This window comes from Bombus impatiens, unplaced genomic scaffold, assembly GCF_000188095.3.
Source record: "Bombus impatiens unplaced genomic scaffold, BIMP_2.2 scf_0320, whole genome shotgun sequence".
In the NCBI taxonomy this organism is placed as follows: Eukaryota; Metazoa; Arthropoda; class Insecta; order Hymenoptera; family Apidae; genus Bombus; species Bombus impatiens.
The window spans coordinates 1276047-1300697 of record NT_176739.1 but is presented as its reverse complement, the minus strand read 5'-3'; the positions used below and the strand labels follow the sequence as shown (position 1 = coordinate 1300697).

The 24651-nt window shown below is 32.4% G+C and overlaps 4 protein-coding genes and 3 long non-coding RNA genes across 13 annotated transcripts; 4 read left to right on the top strand and 3 right to left on the bottom strand.

Moving 5' to 3' along the window:
• Positions 1-193: 193 nt before the first annotated feature.
• Positions 194-9097, bottom strand: LOC100749292 (N66 matrix protein). Of its 5 annotated transcripts, none has more exons than XM_024367446.1 (4): positions 8927-9097; positions 4806-4982; positions 607-937; positions 194-462 (listed from the first exon to the last, which is right to left on the bottom strand). In XM_024367446.1, exons 2-4 carry the CDS (start codon positions 4965-4967, stop codon positions 287-289), a joined length of 669 nt encoding a protein of 222 aa, XP_024223214.1. In that variant the 5' UTR covers positions 4968-4982; positions 8927-9097; the 3' UTR covers positions 194-286. The 5 variants fall into 5 exon arrangements, with proteins under 5 accessions (XP_024223214.1, XP_024223212.1, XP_024223213.1 ...); XM_024367444.2 differs by lacking the exon at positions 8927-9097 and adding an exon at positions 8812-8863; XM_024367445.2 differs by lacking the exon at positions 8927-9097 and adding an exon at positions 8653-8790.
• On the top strand, positions 2363-5972 carry LOC105680742. Its single transcript, XR_004461695.1, has 4 exons — positions 2363-4197; positions 4514-4600; positions 4898-5104; positions 5183-5972. It is a non-coding gene; the product is annotated as an uncharacterized LOC105680742 (long non-coding RNA).
• LOC112212812 lies at positions 7171-11474 on the top strand. Of its 3 annotated transcripts, none has more exons than XR_002946636.2 (2): positions 7171-7542; positions 9097-11474. It is a non-coding gene; the product is annotated as an uncharacterized LOC112212812 (long non-coding RNA). The 3 variants fall into 3 exon arrangements; XR_004461693.1 differs by having other exon boundaries at positions 7425-7542; positions 8688-11330; XR_004461694.1 differs by lacking the exon at positions 7171-7542 and adding an exon at positions 7549-7960 and having other exon boundaries at positions 8688-11474.
• A 1411-nt stretch (positions 11475-12885) lies between these two features.
• LOC100744135 (unconventional prefoldin RPB5 interactor-like protein) lies at positions 12886-15612 on the bottom strand. Its single transcript, XM_003489309.4, has 6 exons — positions 15095-15612; positions 14673-14922; positions 14444-14590; positions 14224-14371; positions 13648-14149; positions 12886-13555 (listed from the first exon to the last, which is right to left on the bottom strand). The coding sequence occupies exons 1-6, from the start codon at positions 15155-15157 to the stop codon at positions 13430-13432; spliced, it is 1236 nt and encodes a 411-aa protein (XP_003489357.1). The 5' UTR covers positions 15158-15612; the 3' UTR covers positions 12886-13429.
• Positions 15613-15698: 86 nt separating this feature from the next.
• Positions 15699-16945, top strand: LOC100744367 (60S ribosomal protein L35). The gene is made up of 3 exons (XM_003489311.4): positions 15699-15840; positions 16261-16397; positions 16666-16945. Exons 1-3 carry the CDS (start codon positions 15838-15840, stop codon positions 16895-16897), a joined length of 372 nt encoding a protein of 123 aa, XP_003489359.1. The 5' UTR covers positions 15699-15837; the 3' UTR covers positions 16898-16945.
• LOC100744252 (L-selectin) lies at positions 16907-24616 on the bottom strand. The gene is made up of 5 exons (XM_003489310.4): positions 23803-24616; positions 18141-18245; positions 17864-18058; positions 17584-17789; positions 16907-17495 (listed from the first exon to the last, which is right to left on the bottom strand). The coding sequence occupies exons 2-5, from the start codon at positions 18232-18234 to the stop codon at positions 17337-17339; spliced, it is 654 nt and encodes a 217-aa protein (XP_003489358.1). The 5' UTR covers positions 18235-18245; positions 23803-24616; the 3' UTR covers positions 16907-17336.
• Positions 18244-20826, top strand: LOC112212828. Its single transcript, XR_002946658.2, has 2 exons — positions 18244-19924; positions 19981-20826. It is a non-coding gene; the product is annotated as an uncharacterized LOC112212828 (long non-coding RNA).
• Positions 24617-24651: the final 35 nt, after the last annotated feature.

The window sequence follows — 24651 nt, the reverse complement described above, 5'->3', positions numbered from 1 at the left end:
TAATATTTTTCATACCGTGTTGCTTATTTTTTACGTATTTCAATATTTTTATTATGTCTGAATATCCTTTAAAACACTTCTTAAGTAGTTCTGATTATTGTTATTATTATTATTATTATCAGATTCATTTTTTAGTTTTCTCGTACCTTTTATAATGATAAGGGATTGTATTAGAAAATTTGGGAAACACAAATATAAAAAGATAAAATAGTTTTTATTACAAAATCGCTAATCTTACAGGACGGACGCTTCTTATCCTATGCTAACAATAGGAATTGTACTAAAGTCACTTCTTAAAGGCTGGCCCGTATGTCGTCGATGGCGTCCGCGTATTATAGTTATTGCGAGCTCCAAAGTTGTTATAACTGTTGTCCAACGAGTTGGAGCCAAATCGATAGGGATAATTGTTACCATTGTTGAAGCTTCCACTTGGTGCTTGGTAATTGTAGCCTCCATTATTACCTTCAACCACAAAATGTAACAATTAGTTTTAATTAACTCCTCCAAATTATATGATTCTTAAATAATATTATGAACTACCCAACTCAGTTGGGTAAATAACCCTCTAATTATTAACAGCTGTATACCTGGGGAATCATAAATTACCTAAATTGCCTGCGTTGTATCCTCCACCTCCATTATTACCATGGAAGCCAAAACCTTGGCCACCACCCTGGTTATTATTATTGTTATTGTTATTATAACCATTGTTCTGAGTGTTGTACTGATCAGGATAGGTTGGTGTACCCTCGTATCTTACATCTGCATGGAAACCTGTCCTCCAATCGGCAGTGTAAGTCACAATTTGCGTCCTGCCATCTGGTAACTGAACTCTGTATTCTCCTCTTACAGTTTCCCCATCACTGCTCTCGCGTCTGCCAAAATCATTTCCGGTTGCTTGATCTTTCACTGCATATCCGAATTCGTAGGACATTGGCTGAAACGATGTTTATATTCTTCTTAACATGATACTAATAGTAAAAGTGAAATAGAATTATTCTTAAATATCTCGTCTTCGATACCGTTGATGATACCAATGGCATATAATTTTACAGAACATTTCATAATTATATGAAAATATTAGGACAAAGTATATTGCTGTCCATAGATGCCAAAATTCGTATCTTTGAAACTTTATTGCTAGGAAACAAACCTAACTTTCTATCATCGTTATTCTTTCATCTCGATTTACCTTTCCTTTTAAAACATTCTATATACATAAAAATTCGAGATTTAGGGGAGTTATCTTTTTATAAACATGTAAGTAGTAGAATGAAATCTGATGTTGAAAATTCTGTATCTTATTTTTAATTAGTAATTTAATTCTAGGTCAACTTTCGATTAATGATATCTCAATAATAACAGTAACGCATAAACAATGGAGACGTTATACTCTATAATCTCTATTGTGCACGCACGAGCCTTATTTGCATGTTAGGTGCCGATCACGGATTCTGTTGTCGGACTTTCTATTAAAGTGGCTTCTCAGATCACCGCTTTGAATGTTTTCCTAACCTAATTCAATGATTTCATTATTAGACTATTGTCTTCCCTATGTTGCTTGATAACACGAAGATGCCATTAGAGTGGTTGGAACTGTTTATTATATTCTTTTTATATAATCTTATTTTTCTATTTAGATGATAAATAATTCCAATAACTTTTGCTTATATAATAATTTTAACCAGTTTCATCATCACTTTCCTTTTGATTTTCTAGATAATTTTTGTGATTGATGTGGAACAATAGATTCTTCTAAGTGAATGCAACATGTGAAGAAGACATTAGAAAGTGTTACACTTTAACTGGTATAGTAACTTATTACGATTTGTCAATTGTATCATCTCTTTGAATTACTATTATTATACTAATCCTTGAGATGCTGATACCTAATTGTCTAAATACTTTCTCAAATTGATATATTTCCATTATGTAACAATTATGTTTATTATTATTGCCAATGTAATATTTCTTTGAAACCTCTTTTGTTCACTATAAATACACATGTAGAAGATTATTATAATTTCAGAATTTCTTAGACTGTTATTCTCATTATGATATTTCTCTATATTATTATGTATTATTTTCCCAGTAACTTTTCTAGATTATTATTATCATTTTATTACTCCTATCATTACACCAATAATTAATTTAAATTTTCTAACCACAGACTCAGTATAAGCTATCATTCATGGTTATTGAAGAAGTTAAAATGTTCATAGTTATTCACACAACACTACCAAATTGGCTTAATACTGTATTTAACTTGCATAAGAAAAAAAAAGGATGATCTAAATGCTCAAGTTACACCATATAAGTGGTTACACCGAATGGCTGGACTTTCATCTAAGGAGAAGTGGTGCAAACGAAGTGACTGAAGAAAAACAACAAAAGGAGGAAGGCGACTGTGATTTAATCTGGCTCGCGCCAGGCCGTTCGACCCCGCGGCTAGAACCGCGCAAATGCACATAACCGGATCGTTTAGATTCTTAAGATGATTAGCTAATCGGCAGTAACGATTTGCCACGGATGATGCCTACGGTCGCGGTTCACCCTATTAATATTGTTACATCAGACTAAGTTTACGTCATGCTACATAACAGGATGAATGTATAACATTTCATGGTGGAACACCGGGATTCCGGTGCCCACGTACCATTTCCGGAACCTGGAATAGTGCCACGGGCACAGTTTTCTGTTTCCTCTTCGTTGAAGTTATTTTTATTATAAGTAGATGCTGAAGATATTCTTTCAGAATATAATTATTATTTTTGTTATTTTATGAAATACTTTGTTAGATCAGATTGTTTCTGTGTTGAAATATTTATTATATGATATACATCATCTCTCTGGGAATATTTTTTTATGAAATATCTTTTCATTTCTTATGGAACGTTTCTTTATTTTAAATATTCTTTTCGTAGATTATCTTTTTCTGAATCATCGGTATTTAGAAAAAATTCTTTTAATTCCTCGAAATAATGTCTTCACTGCAGAAAATTCTCCTGTTGTGTATCTCTTTATACAATTTAATCCAAAATCCTCCCAGACGTATCATCTCCTTGGTGAAAGATTCGTTTCAGTATTTTCAACCAATCCGGGTGCATTTGTTCTGCGTTCTCTTTAACTCGCCAACGCTTATCCTCCATTAGAGCCCGCAGAAAGTTATGCCAACCAACATTCCTGATTTCATACATGATAAACTCGTTTACCCATCGAGTGCGTAGAGCAACGATTCCAACAATCACGTACTGTTCATCTTATGGTCGTCTAGAAGGATCCAACTACCATAGTATGTTATCCTGTCCCATTACGTGCATACATCATCTCTTCTCTCCTGGACTATCAATCTCACGTTATAAGACGCGTTATATACAAATATAGTATAATACATACATAATAAATATAGTAAATCATAATCAAACCTTGAAAACTTTTTCTAGGGAAAATAAAATTTTAGGGATATTTCTGGGTGGAAATTCATGCTAATGTATTTGAAGTACCAAGGCTTCAAATCCTGTTGGACACTTGTTGGATAAGCATAGCCATTTTCTGTTAATGTAATTTCATCGGTGTTGCAGCGACTCGAGGAGTGGTTATTGTTCTCTGTCGCAACGAAGTTGAAGTGCTTATGAAGAACATAAATTCCCGTAATAGCGCTACGAAACGAGTGGTCTGAGATCTCCTTTAAATGATTCTACGATAATTCTTCTCTTGTTACAGTTGAAATAGGCGATTACCATAGGAGATTAATAGATAAACAAAAATAAATTGAAGATGAAATTACAATACATATAAGTTTTATAAATTTTCAACAATTAGATTTTGTATTATAAAATAATAATAACAATTTTACAAATTCTAATAAGTAATCATTTTCAACTTTCAGGATATCACGATAGAAGATAACGAAGAGAAAGAGAAGAGATGCTATCTGGCGAACACTAAAGTGCAAAATCGATGTCCGGTCGATCCATTCTACATTTACGTAAGCAGATCGTGCATTGAGTGCTCGACAAAGTTCAATGTTACTTGTAGAATCAGCGTTAACCCAGATCTATTCATCTATTGCAACCCTTGCCTCTACTATGAAACAGTATGGCGGAAATGCAGAATGAATGGATCAATGAGTAACGCGGTTTAGTGAACTAAATCGTTCAAGATCAATTTCCTTTGCGTTATCTCTTCATTTAACTGGTAAGTAATATCTTGTTAAAAACAGGTCCCATTTTTCAACTTTCTTTCTATATTTTTTTTATTATTTTTTCTCTGCTTCATAATCTCTACTAAGTTATTGAAATATTAATACACTGAACAGAAATGTTATTTTTTACTTTTAATATAATACTTATACTTTTGTAATTTTTCGTTATATTGAATTATATCATTACGTTATTATATCAAACAAAACTGTTTTCAATATCAAGGAATATTCTAAAAAATCGGTTATTGTTTGGTATAGCAATTTCTTAGAATAATGCAGTGTTTCTAACGCCAAAATGAATTTCCTTAGGGTAGCATCAATCGTTAAAGAGAACGTAATTTAGTTTCTATCGCAACAGCGAATTGTTCCTTGTTCTGAAACCAACCCAAGAAGAAGGTAATTAAGTTTAAGCAATCGTGATCGTTAGATGCACAAAAGAAGAGATCTTAAATGGCAAGTAATAAATAAATTATACCAACCATCTTATGTATATCTAACCATCGTTCTGCGATCTTGACAGAATTCAGATTGATGATTTATGGTTAGTAGAATTTTACAAGGGGTGTAGATTGATTTATTTTAGATCACAGTTGCAGCTTACCTGATCGACGTAATCATTATCGTTCCCATTGTCGTAATGATGATTGCCAAGACCATTTCCACCAGACGTTCCATGGTTGTTGTTGCTTCCAGCATAATTCCCTGGGACACCGTATTGGGTATTCAATGGTGGTTCACATTGCACAATGCCTATGCTCACCATGAGGGCGAGAGTTAACTGGAAATTAAGGACTAGTTAATCACATCAGACACTGAAGAATATTTATAGGATACACCTCAAGAATTACTTCAGAGATCTACTGATATTTCTGGATTGTACGTTAAAGATTACTGTAACTAGTGAGTAAGAGTACTCATTGTCAGTGACTATGTTTTATGGTACGTTTCAAAAGTCTAAAGGTAGATGAGTATTTTAAGGTAACCTTCGGAAATCTATCTGAAAACTTAAAAACCTATCAGTGTCTCAAATCTCAATAAGACGGCATTGGCCTAATTATTGATTCTTAAATATTAAAATATTACTAATAATAATATTGTCAATAATATTATCAAGTTGCTATTCTCTCATGATAATCACAACGCATAGCGTTAATAGTGTAATAAAGGAGTAGCGCGAAGGAATAATTAATTCGAAAGGTATCAGACAGATTCCCAGGCGTAGAACAGATGCGTCGCGTCGAAAGCGCGAGATGATCAAGGCAGCTCACGTTGCGTAGGCGAGAAATTGGAGTCGTGAGCCAGCATTTTCCTCCCGTTTCTGTCGTGAGAAAGCCTCCGAGTGCGCAAAAGAGGGGGAAACGTTGCGTCATGTCGCGCCGCGTTCAAAATCAGCGCCAGATTAAGCGCGATTGCGGGAAAGGAAGAAGAAAGATGAAAACGAAAGAATTAGACTGTGTTCCGTTGTACTACAACAAGTTCTCCTTAAAGAATCGTCTTGTTATATATGTATCCTTTTACAAGGAAACAAATTTTTCAAACTCACGCAGACCACCAGTCACGCTCGCTGTATTGTGTACTGAACAATATAATAACAGAATATTGGGCACAAATTCATCCGGATGTGAAATAAGAAGTATAACTTTCGTTCATGAATAAGTCAACAGTGATTTAATTATATCTATGAAATGATCTTTTAAATTCCAAGAGGTGTTACATATGGTATTAAAGAATTAATAAATAATAAAATTTTTTCAGTATTATAGGTTAATTGAGTAACATATTATAGAGGATAATAAATGAGACACTTCTTGTTCAATAAATATATGTCCTATTTTGCTCTGTTTTTCTGGTAATGGAGCTTCAACGATAAAGGAGTTAAACGCCTAACATCAGGCAGTCCGCTATACAATTTTCTGAGGCGCGATGTTCGAAGTATACATTTTCCCTTTGGTTAAAAATAAGGTACAATTAGATAGATGTTTATTGGATAAAAATGTTCATCTTTAAACTATCTATTATTTCCAAATTTTCAAACCATTGATTATATTTATAATTCATTAACATTGTGAAATTCTTGTAATTGTTTTTATTATTATTTTAAATTAATCAAATTGTGCTCAAGTTTGTTACATAACATAAGTTTAATGCTCTTTATAATTTTTTGAAATTCTCTACAATAATTATGTATTCGTTCAAGGATTTTTCTTCAGTTCTGGTTATTATAGATGACACAATCGGAAGTATTGGAAATGGAATTTTCAATTCCATTGTACGAGAAGCTTGATGGAATTCACCTTTAATTGACTGCCCAGGATATGAAAGATTATTCTAGTTATATTTATCTCATTTTCTTACAAACAAAGGAATTCTCTATCTGCTATTATTCTGATGAGTCAAATGATTGAGCAATCCGGCATATATGTGTATATGCTATTACAATAATTTTTGGAAAATGGCTTAATTTTTCAAAATCAGTTATTACTATGTTTATTAGTGTATTCATTATATTATAATAACCTCATATTAACATTCCACGATGTTCTATAATTTTTTTCTAAAATACATCGTTAAGAAGTGAAAATCGACAATGATTTATACGGCGAAGGGTACCATTGTTTACTACATAACGTAAAAGACAAAAAGGAGAAAAGTCTTTCTAAACAGCTAATTATAAAAGCTGATTATCTGTCGTGTATAATATGCCTTATATGCGCGTGAAGTTATTAGATATTAATTGTAAGAAAATTAACCTACATACACGATGGACGTATTTCTACTCTAATATATTAACAAAAATTCCTTTACCTATATTTTTATGTCACTACAAAATTAGAAATACACAACAAGATCACGATATCTCGACCAACATCATACTAAAAATGTATTTGGATCTCGGATTTTAACTTGAATCTTCACGTTTAAGATCTTTATAGCGCCCTCTGGGACACTGATTTTCGTAACAAGCTGTAGTTGCAGTCAAGCGTGTATGTGCGTGATGTCATTTAACGCGAGGTTAGAATAGTTGCACGTAGAACCGGTTGCGAAACGCATATGTTGTTATTTATATTCCCGTGTAAAGCGTACGTGCCTGCGCCGCATTAACGGAGATGATTACACGGGACCAAGTGCACTTACATAATGAAATGCAACAGCCTACTGTGTATCTACAAAATGAGCCATACAACGTCCAACTGCGCCTGACAACCACTACACTTCACGCACTGGGGAGTACTGATCGCGTAAGATGACGTTGATCTAACTATTCATCCCAACTGGGCGCCCAGATCATTTTCTCCCACTCCATTGAAGCAGCGTCAACGGTGGTCGAACCACTTGGGGTTAGTAAATTGCACTTGCAATATTTGCGGTTAGAAAATGAAGAAACTTCCTTTTTTCTTTAAATTTTTATACGTTAGATCTAGAAACTAGTTTTAAAACTTGAAATTGATTACATTGGAATTTAAGAGAAACTCAGTTTTTAAGAGGGATGGTTGATGAAGTTAGTGGAGTGTACATTCATATAAGTATAAGTGGGCATTTAGAAGTTATGGCGTTTTAAGTTAGGTTGTAATTAAACCATTAAGGAACAAACAGTGGAATAATGCGTAAAAACTACTTGAATTCAATATTCTTTTACAATAATAAATTTGAAGATCTGAAAATTTGAAATCTTGAAAATTGAAGATATAAAAGATTTAAAAATGAAATATGTTAACGCATCCTTGACGTTTGATAGATTAATGGACCTAACCGATGGTAAGTGAAATTAGTTTATGGAAGTGTTAATAATTTTATCAAAGGAAATAGTAATTAAATATTTTATGCTATTCACAAGTGCTAAGAATAAGAAAATTGGTGAACCATGTGAAAGTAGGTAATTATGGACAAAAAGAGCAAAGGATTGTAATTTAGGTTATCTTAAAGAGAATTATTACAGACTGAGAAGATTGAGGATTTCCATGGAATACTGCCACAAGCATTTAACGTTAATTTTACATGCAATTTGCTAATTTGTGGATTAAATAATATTGCCTAAGAGTACATTATTAATTAATTATCTTGCAATCTTCTTAATAGGAACACTTATCAATATGCCAAAGTTATAAAATATCTCAAAATCCGTATATTTGCAATTTAGAAAATTAAAAATTTGGAAATTTAAGAATTGAACAATTTTTGGTTTGAATTTAAAAAACTAAATCGAACTAAAAAAATTGTCAATTGCAATTAAAACAACTAAATATTAAAAAATGATATTAAACAAAATTATGAATTCTGAAACTTAAAAAAAAATGTAAAATATAAATTTTTAAACTTGTAAGTTTTACAAATTTTAGGCTTAAAAAAATTGAAGTGATCAAATTATAGCAAAAATTATCTTTCCTTGATCAACTATTCATCGCCAATATCTCATTCAAAGCAAAAATTTCCAAAACGTCCACTATTACTAAATCCATTGATCAGCAAAATTCTCGACCAACAGGTCTGTAAGACCACCCAATGCGTCCCTGAGATCACTCCTCACGTGTCAACAACGACGGAACTCGCGAAGCGGAATAGCACCAGCACCAACAAAAATTCCACTCCTCGGTGAATTTCCTGATTACCTGTCGCACCACTCTATCCATACTGTCGGAAGATATTCAGAAAACCGAAGCACCGTACGGAATGCTGAATTATAGTGACGTTTTGCGTTATAGCTGGCTTATATAGAGAGCTCGCCTACGCCTACAAAGATTCATTTCCTGTCGGGCACGGATCCTTCTCCAGTACGAGGATGATCCGCGTGGATATTCCCCCGTGTATAAAACTGGGGGTCCCTCCTTGTACTCCAGTTCACATAGGAACGCCAACCGTGTGGAAAGCCCGCGCTTTATTTCCCATTGTTTCAGGTGTCTGGCATGTGCGATTTTGGGGCGGCGCTACTGTATGAGAGGAACGCGTCTTCCAGAGCGGAGAAAGCTGATTACTTCACCGCGTGAGACACAGCCTTCCAGCGGATCTAACATCAGGACTAATTAGCCAATCGGGCCTTAATTAAGACACAGGACCATTGTCCATCCTCTTAATCTCGTGGCGTAACACTTCTCTAAATTTTCTTCCCATATCCTCATACCATACTAGGGAATGACGCACAATTTTAGGTTATGTTGTTTTAATACAAGGAGAAGCGGTGAAATGATTTCATTCGTATTCTATCTTTGGTAAATTGAAGGTATTGTAGTGTCGAGCATCTGGAATTTTAAAGAAGTATGTGCACGCATCAGGAAAAAGTCGGGGTCGAGGTTGACGTCGCGAACTTGATCTGATCTGTACCGGTTTCTTCTATCGAGTTGATTTATGAAATGAATTAGAAGGAGAAAAAATTAGGAGTGACTGATGGTCGAGGATTAGATTGGAATATATGATGCTGATGATCAGTTGGTTATGAAAGTAGCTAATTAAGGTAATTACTGATATTTAAAAGAGGTACCAAATGTCAGTATAATAAGCGGTACTATACTAATACGACCACCTATTTTCGAGCGTTATTTACAAGTCATGAATTAATAAAATTTAGCTTCAGTTACGTTTATAGAAAAATCCAATACTTATCAATATTTGAAAAATTTAAAGATAGAAGAAATGAATAGCTGAAGTGCATAAATAGATAAATGAATGTGCAAAGTATGTACTGATAGTTAACATTTATGTGGCCGTAATCTCGTTTCACCTGTTGCATTTTTTTAATTTGATATTAGATTGATTACCAATATTAGAACTAGTCTCTACTGTACTTTAAGATTAGTATTACTGTTAAATATTAATATTAGTATCAATAACTATGTATGAATACTAATGAAATGCTTTATATGTCCATCTTATATACCTGACAGGCCAAAAAAAAATATTTTGATAGAGTGTTTGCTACTCCGTGAAGACAATCGAAGTTGCGTCAGAGTACAGAGGGAGATTTATTTATTCCATCGTTGACAGACCGCAACGCATCTCCGTGAGTGTCCATAATCTTGGTCAATAATATTATACATGCAACGACGCGTGTCAAGGAATGGCACGAGCTTGTGTTTAACGCAAATGTGTAACGCAAACGAACGCTGGATGGGACAAGATCGGCACGCGGTCTTATTTAGAAAGTATCCTCCGTATTTGAATGGCGTGAAAATTATCTTTCGAACTGGTCATTTCACCTATGCGACTATGTTATTACATTACTGTGAATAATCACGTTTCGTAATTCATCTCCGTTGAATCCTGCTTCTTCTATACCGGTGAATGATGACATTTTATTTATCTGGTTCATTCAAGCAATATTTATAGTCTTGTTTCAGTTTATCGAGGTTACCAGAAAGAAAATCTAATAATTTATTAGTAATAAATATGATGGTACTAATTTGAGTGATTTATGGGATGCCTCCCATGGTGGTATACTCTGAAAGTGCACATTATTAACCTAATTGAAGGGTCGGACAATGCAGTTCTATAAATGGTTGGTCCAACGAAGTAATAAATCCACAATCATAATAATTTTACATTCTACTAGTTATACTTATAATTTCTAAGGCGTGAAATTTTACTTGACATATGAGTATGAATAGATAAATATTGACAATTTTCTTCTAAATTATAGAATAACATCGAGAAGTGGTAATTAATTAAGTCATTCACCAGTCAAACAACTGAGAACAGTTTTTCATGTCCTAGGACCTCTTTGAAGTTAGGCAAACGTAACGAAATTAATAATAATCGTTAATCTTGTTTAGGACAATAGGCGTAATCATGAGCTTACGATCTAATCTCTCGGATCAATGAGTCAAATAAACCTAATCAAGACCGGTTTATTGTTTATTTAGTGTGCGAATTCTCACTTTCGATTCCTTTCGTAACCTTTCCCTGATTGTTCGCCGTTACGTGAACGGAAACAATTGCGTTGCGATAAACACATACTCCCTCTAGGGACTATTTGCTTAATTAACAATTCTTAGAAGATTTCGGGGTAATTCGTGCTCTAGTTACCGAAAAGTTGCCACTTCATTGTTTCACTGAAAAATTATTTGGTCCCACCCTTATTACGTAACGTACAAATTTGCATTATCTTTGTTATGAAATTCTATAAAAAGAAACATTACCTTCTGGTATTATTATAATTTATATTTTATTCTAATTTATGGTTAAAATAACTTAAACTATTTGATATTATACATCTTTGTTATCATGATCCCTCGTAGCATATATGTAATGAATGATAGGAAATTAATTATTTATGAAAATGAAATATAAAAGATTTACAATTTTTTTCCTATTAAATAAGATTAAGGTTTTTAATTTAGTAAAATTATACAAATTATGATTCAGCTTTTTACGTTAATCATATTTCTGCATTTTCAGAATTTTTCAGATATCATAGTAGAATTTATACGTAGATAATAAGAAGATAAAACATGATACAAATGATATAGGATCTTCCTACTTTCTCCAGACGATTAAAAAGGATTCTGCAGACGATCTATTTAGATAATCTTTTTCTCTCTGAAGCATGATAGACAAGGTCATTATGCGCTCAAAGGATGCTCTAAATTCATTTCAATTTTACGCAACGCATCCTTCAGCACAATTTGACCGATCTCCTCTTTCTCTCCTCTATATGTATATGGTTTGATGTTACCATATCTCGTTGTGAAACAGCGTGATGTGAATAATGAATTAACTGGACGAAGAAAAGGCATCATCCCAGTGGGCGCCTAACAAAAAGTCCATTATTTCATCATAGTTGGCGTCACGCGACCCCTTCGATCTGACATCGAGATCGAAAGTAAATCAAGGATGCATATAAAAGTGCTTAAGCACTTTCAAGTCAGTTTTACGTAAAGATGAATCGAAAGGAATCGCGAGCTTCTCAGAAGCCGAATGTATCAACTCCTCACTTTTTGTAAAATTTTCACTTATTCTATTTTTTTTTTTATTCACACATGTATATCCTATTTAACTTTAAAAATAATAATATATGAATAATATAGGATAAAATTAATATGAGATTTTTCAATTCTAAGAATTAATTAAAAATTTTCTAATGTTTTTTTGTCAGGAATATACTACAAAAAATTTTTTAAAGTTTTTTAAGATAATCAGAGTTTCAACTATAAGTTTATACTAGTAATAGTATCTGATGTATGATATCTTTTGTAATGTTTACGAAATTTGTACTCGAGATTGTTCTCGAGCTTCTTCTTCCAAGGAATGTCAATATGTTGTGGCAATTACGGAGGCCCGAATAACGTATAATGAAGGACGTGAATAGCGTGAAAAAAACAATGCTAGATAATGTCAATATCAAGTCGACTATGACTCAAGATTAATCTTCTAATTCGTGCCAAATTAGGATACCATCTACCAGTATGAAATTATGTGATATAACTTATCTTGATATTGTGGGATTGTGGAACGGAAGCTCTAAAATTTTTCATTTCTGTATTTCTAAGCTTTTACATTGTCGAATTTGTACATATTTCCGCATTTTTTATATTCCTACATTCAAATTCCTACAAATGTATTAACATCTTATTGACCGTTCCGAATGAAAAATCAATTGTTTCATATATAGTCACTTGTAATATTTAATTAATGCAAATGTAAATTGTTTTCTATTCCTCGCTTTCAGGGAGTGTTCAAATCACAACATTATATAATCCTTTTCATGTAAAGTTTTATTCTGCACTTTCACTATTTAAGGTTATTAAAGTTTAGAAAGATTATGCGAAATTATAGAAGTAATCTTACCTAACAAGAAAACGTGATCATTACTAACTACGTACTTATGTTACGAAATTCATCATTAGCTAACCACAATAGAGGCAAACAGCGCCAAATTTGAATTAGGTCCTATCAATATCCTATCTATAGGATATGTACTATAGAAAGTTGACAATATATATTTGCCTCTCCAAGTGTATCGTCACAATAATTGGTATCCTAACAAAAATGTCGCAATTTCCTATCGCAAATGAGTATTTACAATAGATCAAGATCTCAAGGTTAAAAATGAAAAATAATTTCTTCATTAATTCATTCTCAAGTTACACTTTTTATATTCCTCAGATTGAATAACTATTATATGCTCTTGAATAATTATATATTCCTAATAAAAAATTAATAACTTTGGATTAATAAAGTATTTTAAAAATTGTTATTGAAAAAATATATCAAAACAATTATTTAATTATATACATGTCACTGTCTTCGTTGACGCTCTCGTTTGAATTTACTAACAGGCCTAGCATTGGTACTCTTTTCCATCTTTTCTACAGCTTCGTTTGTAACTTTTAGCGTGTTCTTCTCTTTGATATCTTTCACTACCTAAAAATTATAAAAATATTTCCATCATTTCATATTACTATTATAAAGCAGATTTGTATATTAAAAGATTGTATATATTTTTTATGAATTACAATTTCATAAACTGAAGGTTTAACAGTGTCCTCGTCTTCTTCACCCTCGTCTTCTGTGCTATATTCTAGTGGAGCAGACTGCTCAGGAGGCAAATCATTTGGTGATCTTTTCAAGATAGATTTAGGTTTAGAAAGTAATCTATAAATATCTGCAGGTGTTTCTATCGAATCTCCATTCGATTTTGTAACCGATTTATTTTTAGAGTGAGTGAATTCTATCCGAAGAATATCTTCTTCAAAATCTTTCTCCTTTTCTTTCATCAAATTTTCTTTTTCTTTTCTTGAAAGATCTTCTGGTTCTGCGAATGAAACCAATTTCTTAACTTTACAAGTTTTGACTTTATGTTGATATGTATCAGAATCAGGAACTTGTTTGTTATCTTCCTTAGAATCATCTTCTTTTTCTTCTTCCTCACTATTAGAGGAACTTTCAGATTCATAATAACATTGTCCTTCTTCCAATTCTTCTGCTCCAAAAAGTTCATATGCTTTATCTCCTAATCTATTAATGAGAATAACATTAAAGAAAATTCGAAATTTCAGGAATTTCAGAAATTAGAGTGTTTATAAATGTACCTATTTAATTCATCTGCTAATTCTTCTTCAATTTCAAGCTGATCAAGCCTATTAAATAAATCATCTTCTGTCTCTATCTTTTTCCTGTCTTCCTGTCTAAGTTTGGCTAATTTCTGATGATACTCTCTTTCCCTTTCTCTGTGTTTTTCTGTAAGAAGAATTAAAGGATATTTAGATACATATATAAATCTATTCATAAAGAAGAGATGAGAATAATTACTCTTCCATTCTGTAATTTGATCTTCATTCCAATGTTCCACAATTTCTCCACCAGCATAATCTTCAAAAAGATTGTTTTCTATCATCATCATCCTAGTTTCATACAAATCTCTTTCTTTGTTTAAGTTCTTTAGCATTTCTTCAGCTTCTAGAAGAAAATTTTACAACTATCGTTCATTAAATTCTAATTATTAATAGATTATTGCTATTTCACAATATATTGATCATACTTTGTATTCTTCTTTCACAAAGGGCAGCTGCGCCTGAAGCACTATACTTTGCGAAGTATCCATCACCCAAGCAGGCAAGTATTTCATTTGTGTGAATCAATTTGCCTTTCATTAGTGCTCGTTTTCCAATTGGCACCATACAGTTTACATATAAATCCTTCTGGAAAGTTTGCAACGTTTCTGCAACTTTCTGATGACCCTTCTTGTAAGTTGTCCATATTTTGCACTGTTCCTCGTTTTGTTGGATTCCCTTAAAAAATATTACACATTTTTTAGATACATATTAATTTGCAATTTACAGAATTATATTGTGAAATATTTTATCAAGATAATTAATTTTAGATTTGTGATAGAACAAGTTAAATAAAGAGTTAATTGTTTAATGAATTCTTTTGTTTCTTCATTTTTATTTAAGAATCTACCTTTGCAAGAGCTTCGTCCAAAAATAAACGTCGAACTTTCTGCGTATCGTCCTCAAAATTCATCGTTAAATTAAAAAGGTTAAATAACAATATTTCTCAAAGACGAGGAAATATGATTAAAAATCTCTACTGACAGTAAACAAAAGATAATGCTATTCATTTTTGTATTATCAACTCTGATATTACATATACGAAAACATAATGACAAGTATATTAATATTAGCACTAATATTTTGCAATAATTTTAAATCCATAGATTACTACAAATCCATAGATTCTGTCCAGTTATATAAATCATTTAACATAATCACATTTCAATCTCAGTTTATATTGCTATAATTTTTATCGAAAATACTCTTTTAAATTGTTTAATTCTTCAAACATAACCTAGAAAATCCTATTCAGATCTGAAAAATCTTTGCAACACTGTGGAAGATGTTACCGTATAAGCGATAGTATAAAAGTTATTACACTATATAATATTAATTTTTGTAATAATCTAAGTATATGACATAACTTAAATTTATCTTAATTTCATTATTTTTTTAAAGAAAAGTAAGAAAAATTATTATTTTATTTAACAGAAGTATAAATATATTCAAATATAGTAAAATAGAGGAAATACAGAGGACGCTAAGATCGCAGTACGATACTTATTCACTAGAGACACGTGGTAATGTCTCTTATTGGTTCATGATCTTCTTCCTTGTTTCCTTTTTCCGTTGAAGAGGAGTAATCGCAAGATGGTCAGTGAATTGTTGGAAATCTCTTTTTATTTAAAACATCCTTCATAATTGTTATTTAGTTATTTGATTACAGTATTTTCCATTGCGATTTTTGTAAAGATATCGTAACATTTTTGTTGACGGAATCGCGTTTGATGACAAGCGTGCGCATAACCTCTCAATGCTTTAACAAGATATTTAACATTTTATTTTTAAATAAAAATTTTTCGCTTGATCACTCGTTTTTATGTATGTTAATTATGTTTTGAACATGTTAATTAATTAAATTGAATGTTACTTCGTTTCAATTGACAATCAATATTAGGGAGGTATTATAAATTTTCATTAGCAGCAGCATCAAAAGAAACATGTGTCGAATGCTGAAATTATCGAAATGTGTAAAAGTGCAATTTAAAGAGCAGTGTTGTGTTGTCGTTTCAGGGTAAGGTTAAGTGTACTGATCTGAGGACAAAAGACAAAAATGAGTTGCTTAAGCAGCTGGAAGAGCTCAAAACTGAGTTGACAAATCTTCGTGTGGCAAAAGTTACTGGTGGTGCTGCATCTAAACTTTCGAAAATGTATGTATATATTTTATACAAAACCTTTATTACTTTACCTCAAAATTTAATTTTAGTTAAAAATTTAATTACTATAAAGTCAACGTAGTAATTTAATATAGCTTCTATATTCGTCAGATATATATAATTCAACTCAATTTTACAGAAAATAAAAGTTTTTATTCATATCTTCAATTAATATATTTAAAAGTAGTATTAAGTGTTTTAAACAATTAAAAAATTATTTGAATGAGTTAATATTTTTATTTTTGTTTTGTCTGTATTTCAGCCGAGTGGTGAGGAAGGCAATAGCTAGGGTATACATTATTATGCATCAGAAACAAAAGGAAAACTTGCGTTTATTGTACAAAAATCACAAGTACAAGCCTTTGGATCTGAGGCCAAAGAAAACTAGAGCTCTTAGGAGAGCTTTGACGCCTCACCAAGCTAAAAAAAAGACTGTGAAAGAAATGCGTAAACTATACGCTTTCCCTGTAAGGAAATATGCTATAAAGGTGTAAATTGCGAGGTACTACAGGATAAAATAAAGGTTTTTTAAAAATTCAAAACTGTGTTACTTTTCAAGATTTAAGGACAAAAAGGGACAATTTTAAACTTATTGGCAAATGCTTTTTATTTTGTATAGAAAAAGGGTACAAAAGTTAAACTTAGATATATGCAGCTTCTAGTTAATCTAAATCTAATGCAATTCTTGATTGTTTAATATCTAATCGATAAAATTTTAATTCAACTGATTTAATTGATTTCAAGGATATAAATTCATTAGAATATAATTGTGAATGAATGAAGAGATTTAATTTAATTTTTAATTATAATGGATACATAATGACATATAAATTAAAAGTCAAGAAATAGAAAAGTTCCTTGCTATTCTTGGTTGATCAAGAGATCTTAGGTACTGAACATTCAAGAATTCACAGAAGCTATAAAGAGAAGCTTTTAAAGGCGAATGCCAGGGTTTCTGGAAAGCACGAAATTCAAAAGTTCGTCGCTGTCTTCGCAGACAAATGGTTTCCTATGATGGCAGGCTACGTCGTGCCATTTGATACCGTCATTGTAGAAGTTATTCAGGATCGACAAACAAGACTCGTCGTTACCCTGTAACATAATTCCATGTATTATAAAACTATCAAAAACGCAGAACAAAAGAAAAAATTAAAAAAAAGAAAATACAAAAATAAATTACCTGAGCAGCTTCACGATTATCAGGTTGTGCTTGGCCATATCCACCAGTGTGACTCCAATCTCCAGAGTTACGCTGTGTGGTAGGACCAATCTTAGCTCCAGAACCTGACCAGAACCATCCATTGATATTTTGTGGTTGGAGATCTGGCCTATCACAGCCATTGAAGTTGCATTTACGTCCAGATGTCCAAATATACCTTACATTTCCTACATAAAGATAGAAATGAAAAAAACTTCAAAGTGTAAACATAATGAGAATAACATTCTCTTCTATAATTAACCTCTTGCTACTCGCTGTTTGATAAATTCATTTTCTTGTGGCGTTTCAAGAGAAACTGCATCCATACAGTGTCTGCGACAGATATTACGTGAATCTAGCCAGTCTACTTCAAGGCTTCTAGTCGGTTGGTGCTCCCAACTGAAGAAGTATGAATGTGCAACACCTCTAGCGTCCCTATAAGTAGCATGTCGTACTCCTGAAATAATATTTAAATAATCATTCATTATGTTACAGTAAAAATAGTAAAATAAGATGTATTATGGTTAATGAACACTTACGGTTAGCACAGCTTCGTGGATCAGGCAGGGCCAGTCGGCGTTGAGCATTCACCACAACGGCGACGAGAACCAACATCAACCATATCGCCCTCATATTTGTTGCACCTGGACAAAAGGAGAAAAAACAATCAGATCTCTATACTTGATATAATAATCCAAATATTTTTCTACTTGAGAAGCGCCTAACATCCAATTAAAGAAAAGATATTATATTCAAGAAGTTCAATATCCGAGGCGACCTCGTTTAATGGAAAAATAACAGATAGCGAATGTTCCAGGAAAACATGGTTTCTAGCGTCGGATGTCTAGCGAGTAAAAGTTTCTTGGGAACGAATCTTTGTCGAGGGTGAAAGGAGACTTTTCAACGGTGAATTATGAGCTACGAAGGAGGAAAGGATCTCTCACGACGGTGATGGAGAAAAATGCTGGAGGATTTTGCAACAGGTCTTTATTTTTTTGTGGCGTGCCGCCGACTTTCCTCGAGGCCTTTATTGCCATGCTGCAACTTTCTAAATCGTCCTCGCGACAAAACAAAACGTCGGACGATCCGCAATTAATAGCCGCTCTGGCTATCTGAATATGAAGCAATTATCTCAATAACGTTCTGTAACGTAAGAGATGATGTTTCTTAGAATGTAGATAGTACGAAGAAACATAATTTCACGAAGATCGTGAGATCGTTATCTGTACTGACAACTTGACAAACAACTAGAAGAAGATGTAAGAACTTCAAACTCCTTGTGCTTAATACGATAGTTTCTAAGTATGCAGATTGGCGACACTTTATGGAAATTACTGGGAATTGGGTTGATTTCTGTTTTACACGCATAAAATGCATTAGCTAGAATTAAATCTAACTTCTACAGAATCAAAGTTAATTTGATAATTACCATGTTACTTTGGGTGGTTTTGAAAGAATTCAAAAGTCGCGCTACATTCAAATAATGTGATTTAAATTGCACAGGTAATTCAAACGCAATGCCGTTAATCATCTTTATTACAGTCTCCTGTTTTCATTTTGCACATATACATATACGTGTAGCCATTTCTGTTTTAATACAGAGGCACTATTGGTTTCTAATGGCAGATCTAATATCACGTTGTAATCGACGGCATTTCCTTTGAATTAATTAATTACTGATATAATATTTACCCTGTATAGTAAGCAGAAATATGATCTGTTTAGAAATTTGAGAATGTAGCAGATGTGATCTCTATCTTGCATAATACCGATATTAGCTATTTGGTATTTTGATTAAAATACATACACAAAAATTAAATAGTTTCTACGTTTTATAATCTTTTTATCAGCAAAAAATCTATTGGAAAGCGAACATTCAAAGAAGATTAACTCCTTAAGATGGAAGTTTATGACTTAATGAGAAGGAAGTTGCTCATTTTCATGTTAAAATATAATTACATTTACCTTTGCAATCAGTGTACTTTCCATTTCATAATTCATATAATTGAAGTAGTTAATGTACCGCCATTGCGTTAAGCAGTTTGTGTTCGATTATCATATTGAATAACAATGATTCTTATTTAGGATTCCACGCCGCTGCGGACTTAATGAAGCTCCGCACTTAATGGCGTGGCTTTCGCTAAAAATTAGTGTCAGCGGTCATTCACCTGGATTGAAGAAATGCTAATGCTATCCCGGAAGAGATAATTCAATTATAAACTAAATAACTAAGAAACTTCGTGTACAAAACAATCCTCGACCGCAGAAGATTTTAATGTACAATCGCTCACAAAAGTCTTTCAATTTTTACCACAGAACACTTGTATGTATGTATTGTACGTATTACATAATTGACATTACATTTTGAAATTCCATTAGGACTGTAATGAGGCACGATTGCCATGATTGTATTGGCAAAATTGGAAATCAATCTGAAGATGTATGAAATTTCAAGGTACTTATTGGAAAAATATATTTGATAAAAGATTAGTGTAATCATTTTAAATATAGTAAGTGTTAAAGATGATCCCAAGTATTTAGTCTTATTAATACATATAATAAGTAATCGCTTGTTTAAATACTTTTATGATTTCTATGAAATATATACTTGCTCTAAGTATTTTGTAGTTTCTATGTACATACTTAGATTTGTTTTAAACCTGTGTTTCATGTAATGCATATAATATATATATTTCTAAAAGGTCACCAGTCTTGCAAATTTGCATAATTCTCAGTTAGAGCTAATATTTGATTAATTGAATTATAAGAGTCATTTCAATGATTATCTGACGCAATACGGCATTCCAGTCATCTCCTCATGAATTTCCACAGATTTAATTATCTTCATAAGATTTGAATCCTCCTGTTTTAATACTAAGCAGCAGAATAATTATATGTGAAAGTTACGAACTGCACTAATTAGAGTTTTGAGATGAAGAAACGAGTTGTGACCGATGTATGAATCATTTTATCAATTGCGGCTTACGATTAAACGACCCTACGCTTTCGTTGAGGATTCTCCGGAAGCAAGATGTTAAACGGGCTCGACATACCGGATGAGACTTTCGACAGAATGTTTTTTTATCTATCGCGCAAGAATTTTATTGTTATCCTGTCACGAAGAGATTAAGAAATTCTACGAATTAATTCTACGAATCTACTAATTATGAGGATGTTCATAGAAATCCATATCTTTATAAACACAATAAAAAGAATGAAACCTTAGCAGAGATTTGTTTTACCTATTAGAATATTTATTTTACTTTGGATATTTCATGTGTGCATTCTGTGCATAGAAATGAAATCAAAGCAGAGATTTATTTCAGAGTACCATACACATATTTGATATTTGATATTACATTAAATATTATGTATATTTTTCACTTTTCAATTCCTGCCACACTGATCTATCTAATCACAAACAAATGTGGCAAAAAATACATACCATTAATAAAGAATGTTTTTAATCGACTTCTACATTTCAAATAATATAATATATAGTCGGATCTAGTTTGTACTTAGTACATAAATACCAATGCCAATATTTTTTGCGATTTTTATATTTAACAATATAAGATAATATTTTTAAAAATTTTATTGAGGTTTTTATAGTTATATTTTTCGCATTATTGTCTAATATTTTTATGTATTTTATGGGTTAGGTGTAAGTTAATCCCTAGTTAAAGGGTGAGAAGTACGTTGGCAATAGAGGAAGAGAAAGAGGGAGATATCGTGGCTTTATTTTGTATCCGCGTATGTGCTCGTGGAACCGTTATCTGGCCGGCTTTATATCGTCCGGTTTACGTGGTCGTCTGTGTGCTCTACGTCTTTCTTAACGGCTCCTCGTCTGTCTGTAAGCCCGCTGCATACGCGTATTCGGGACGAGTACAACGATACAAAAACGAGACAGGAGCGTGCCAATGCGTTCGACGGAGTAATAAAGAAAGAGGATAAAGAAAATCGGTGCCGCTTCAATTTCGACTTTCGCCCGATCCAGATCGATCGAGGATCGTTACTTCATCCGTGTTCTATTTCTTTGTGACATGTTTCGTTTGTGCATGAATTTTTGGTAGTATATGTATACTGTATGTCGAACGAAATTATGGATTCATCGATGGGTGCCCATATATTCAACGTCAACATACGCAGAGGTATTCTCACTTGTGTGTTAAAATCATGCTTATGCAAATGCGTTCTTGATGACATGTGGGTCACCGGTGACACCTGTTCCATTTACATCTTCATTTTTTTTCTTAATGTAATTTACAATGATTTAAATTTGTTCGTGCATTAATTGTAAATTCTCAATTATTTCAAATTACATTAAAATTATTATATTAAAAAAGAAATAAAGCTGTATCTGGAACATTGATTTTATAATGTAATTTAGAATGATTTACAATGAACAGTTACTGCATCAAACAATTTTTAAGTTGCCTTATAATATTTTTTCAACTTTCTGATGGACTAATTGCCATTTTTTAATTATTTTCAATTACATTAAAGAATGGAAATGGTAAAAATTTAAATATTCATTTATAATGTAATTCAACAATATTCTTCTATTATTAATATAAGCATTATTATTATGTAAGGCATTTTTAAACATTTGAAAAATAATTTTTGAAAACATTTTTATGTAAGCTATCATTTTTGAATGGTTCAATAAGGAAGTATTAGTTTAGGAAAAAAATTGATCTTTAATTCAGAAACTTTTGCTTAGCGTGTTCAATGAGGAAGAGAATTTCTCTTCGATTCAGTCGGACAAGTAGTTTCGTGATGGAAATCGCGAGCGTAAAAGCTGGTTTGCTTCTTTTTTCTCCTTTTACGGAGGATATCGTAATGAATTCTTGGCCGAAGTAATACTTCACGTGTTCCACAAGTTGCATCGTTGCGTAGACTTGTGGAAATCTTACGCAAGGAAAGTATATACCTTCGCAAAGATAAACCCCATCGCCTCTCACGAATCAGAGAGAAAGTGAGTGATCTTCAAAACAAACGTGTTCACCTAAAATCTCAGATGAGGCAAGCAACGATAGCGAAAGATAATGCAGAAATTTTTCTTCTTAGAGAATGAAAGATGAACAGTAAAATTCTTTGTTAATAATTTCTACGTCTGAATTCAAAGAACAAAGAAGATGTAATTAGTATTTATTAGCTAAATTTCTTGTTCTTAAACTATGCATACATATATGGAAAGCGTGAGAATTAATGAGCGGAATCTCATACATAGTGTGAATTTGGTTAAAAGGTTCGAGAACAATATCATGAGGCACGTATGAAGAACTGTGAAATAGCTAATTGAGCATAAATCATTAAGTAAAGGTGATTGAGAGTGCGTCGTTAATTAAGAAGGTATCAATTATGTACGCTTTTGTTTGCTAAAATGGAGGCTTTAATTTGATATCGAAACAAAGAACTGAATCGCAAATTGGGCTTTGCTAATTTCATTACGTAATATCATACAAAAATTTTCTACGACAATTTTGGTAAACAATATCTTATTATTAGCTAACCTAACATATTTCGAGGTTCGAACAATGGCGCATCAAATTTGTTCAAATTTCTCCCCCCAAAATTTTATATTATAACAAAAAATAATTTTTATTTTTTTTTAATTAAATAATCATTTATTATGTCATTATTTAGCGATAAAACTTATATTTTTATTATCATAACATTGGAAATCTTTTAAATGAAAAATTTAAATTTTGAAACGTCATTATTAGAATCTCGAAAACTCTAAATTCTAAACAATCACATACTAATTGATTATTTAGTAATTAGTTAAAATGAATTTATCGAACTATAATTTTACTACAATTATTTTATCTCATTTTTACTATGCTACTTATTTGCTATATTGCATAAATTCTACAATACTATTTTCAACTTATATACGTTCAAAATTTTAGAATTTTATTGACTTTATTTTACAATTCAGAGACATTTTAAATACATGGGACGATACATTCACCAAGATTTTTATTAAAAGGTGAAAGCAATGAGAATCGATGATAGTTGAACTCGCAATGAACCATCACGTACCATTACTGCGGGCATAATGCGCGCGATGAAACGCGCGAAAATCAGTTAGAAGATAGGACCATCGAAGAGAAAGCTCGAAGAGTCATAGCGCGGGTCAAGCAATGCGACCGTTCGATTCATGAAGTCGCTTTCGATTTCTCCAGGTGCACTTACCTAAAGGGAATCTTCCTCTGGACACTTTGTTGACCTTTGTTCACCCTTGACGATCTTCTACCCAAAAAGTCAATGACAGGAGTAAATTGTCAATAAAGGTACTAAGATACGAAAGAGTATAACTAGAACTTCTTTCGTATATATAGATTGGTATTAGTTTGGTTTCGCTTAGGCCAATGGGGAACGTACTTAAGCTCGTCTACGACTTGTCGATCGCGACGAGAAAGAAGAATGAACTGCGATGTACGAGCAAGCAACCGGTATATAGCCGGCCCACATTCCCTTCTGGCTCGAGTAACCCAGATTCTTCCCACTCGAGTGTGTCTGGGGAGCATCTCCGGGGGCCTGAAAGGGGCCCTGGATAATTCCCATCTTGTCCCGGCACCTCTCACCGGTCGCTTCCCTCTTGCCCGTTACTCGTGTGAGCTTCCTCGAACTCTTTCGGAGCTAGAATTCGTTTTTCTCGCGTTGCAATCCGTAGCTGGTAATTGGATTCTCCTTAAGGAATTGTCCTTCCGCTGTTTAGCTTTGCTCAGACTCGTTAGGTTTCATTGATGAACGTATCTATTGCTATTTGGATTACTTCTAGTATTATTGTGATTTTTTAATGAAGAAAGAATGGTGAACCAAGGATGTTTGCAATTTATAGGAATTCTTGTCACATTTGGATTATCTTTATACTTGAATTGTTTCCAATTCTAGGAGTTGATTTTTGAATAGAGGAAGAATATTTTCAAATATATTTACAATGAGCAGGATATTTGGATTATTTTTAGCATTAGAATATATTGGAAATTTGTTTTTAAATGAAAAAAGTATATTTACTATTGAATTTATAGGAATTTTTAT

Bases quoted from the DNA above. Each gene is read 5' to 3' on its own strand.
- LOC100749292 (XM_012385443.3), bottom strand. From the start codon at position 5,574: ATGACGCAACGTTTCCCCCTCTTTTGCGCACTCGGAGGCTTTCTCACG. The intron at 4,983-5,472 runs GTGAGCTGCCTT...CTTAATTTCCAG, and splicing joins CAATTTCTCGCCTACGCAAC to TTAACTCTCGCCCTCATGGT. The intron at 463-606 runs GTAATTTATGAT...TTGTGGTTGAAG, and splicing joins ATACAACGCAGGCAATTTAG to GTAATAATGGAGGCTACAAT.
- LOC100744252 (XM_003489310.4), bottom strand. From the start codon at position 18,234: ATGAGGGCGATATGGTTGATGTTGGTTCTCGTCGCCGTTGTGGTGAAT. The intron at 17,790-17,863 runs GTTAATTATAGA...ATCTTTATGTAG, and splicing joins CAAACAGCGAGTAGCAAGAG to GAAATGTAAGGTATATTTGG. The intron at 17,496-17,583 runs GTAATTTATTTT...ATTATGTTACAG, and splicing joins ATAATCGTGAAGCTGCTCAG to GGTAACGACGAGTCTTGTTT.
- LOC100744135 (XM_003489309.4), bottom strand. From the start codon at position 15,157: ATGAATTTTGAGGACGATACGCAGAAAGTTCGACGTTTATTTTTGGAC. The intron at 14,372-14,443 runs GTAATTATTCTC...TTCTTCTTACAG, and splicing joins TCAAATTACAGAATGGAAGA to AAAAACACAGAGAAAGGGAA. The intron at 13,556-13,647 runs GTAATTCATAAA...TATAATTTTTAG, and splicing joins AACCTTCAGTTTATGAAATT to GTAGTGAAAGATATCAAAGA.
- LOC100744367 (XM_003489311.4), top strand. The intron at 16,398-16,665 runs GTATGTATATAT...TCTGTATTTCAG, and splicing joins GCATCTAAACTTTCGAAAAT to CCGAGTGGTGAGGAAGGCAA.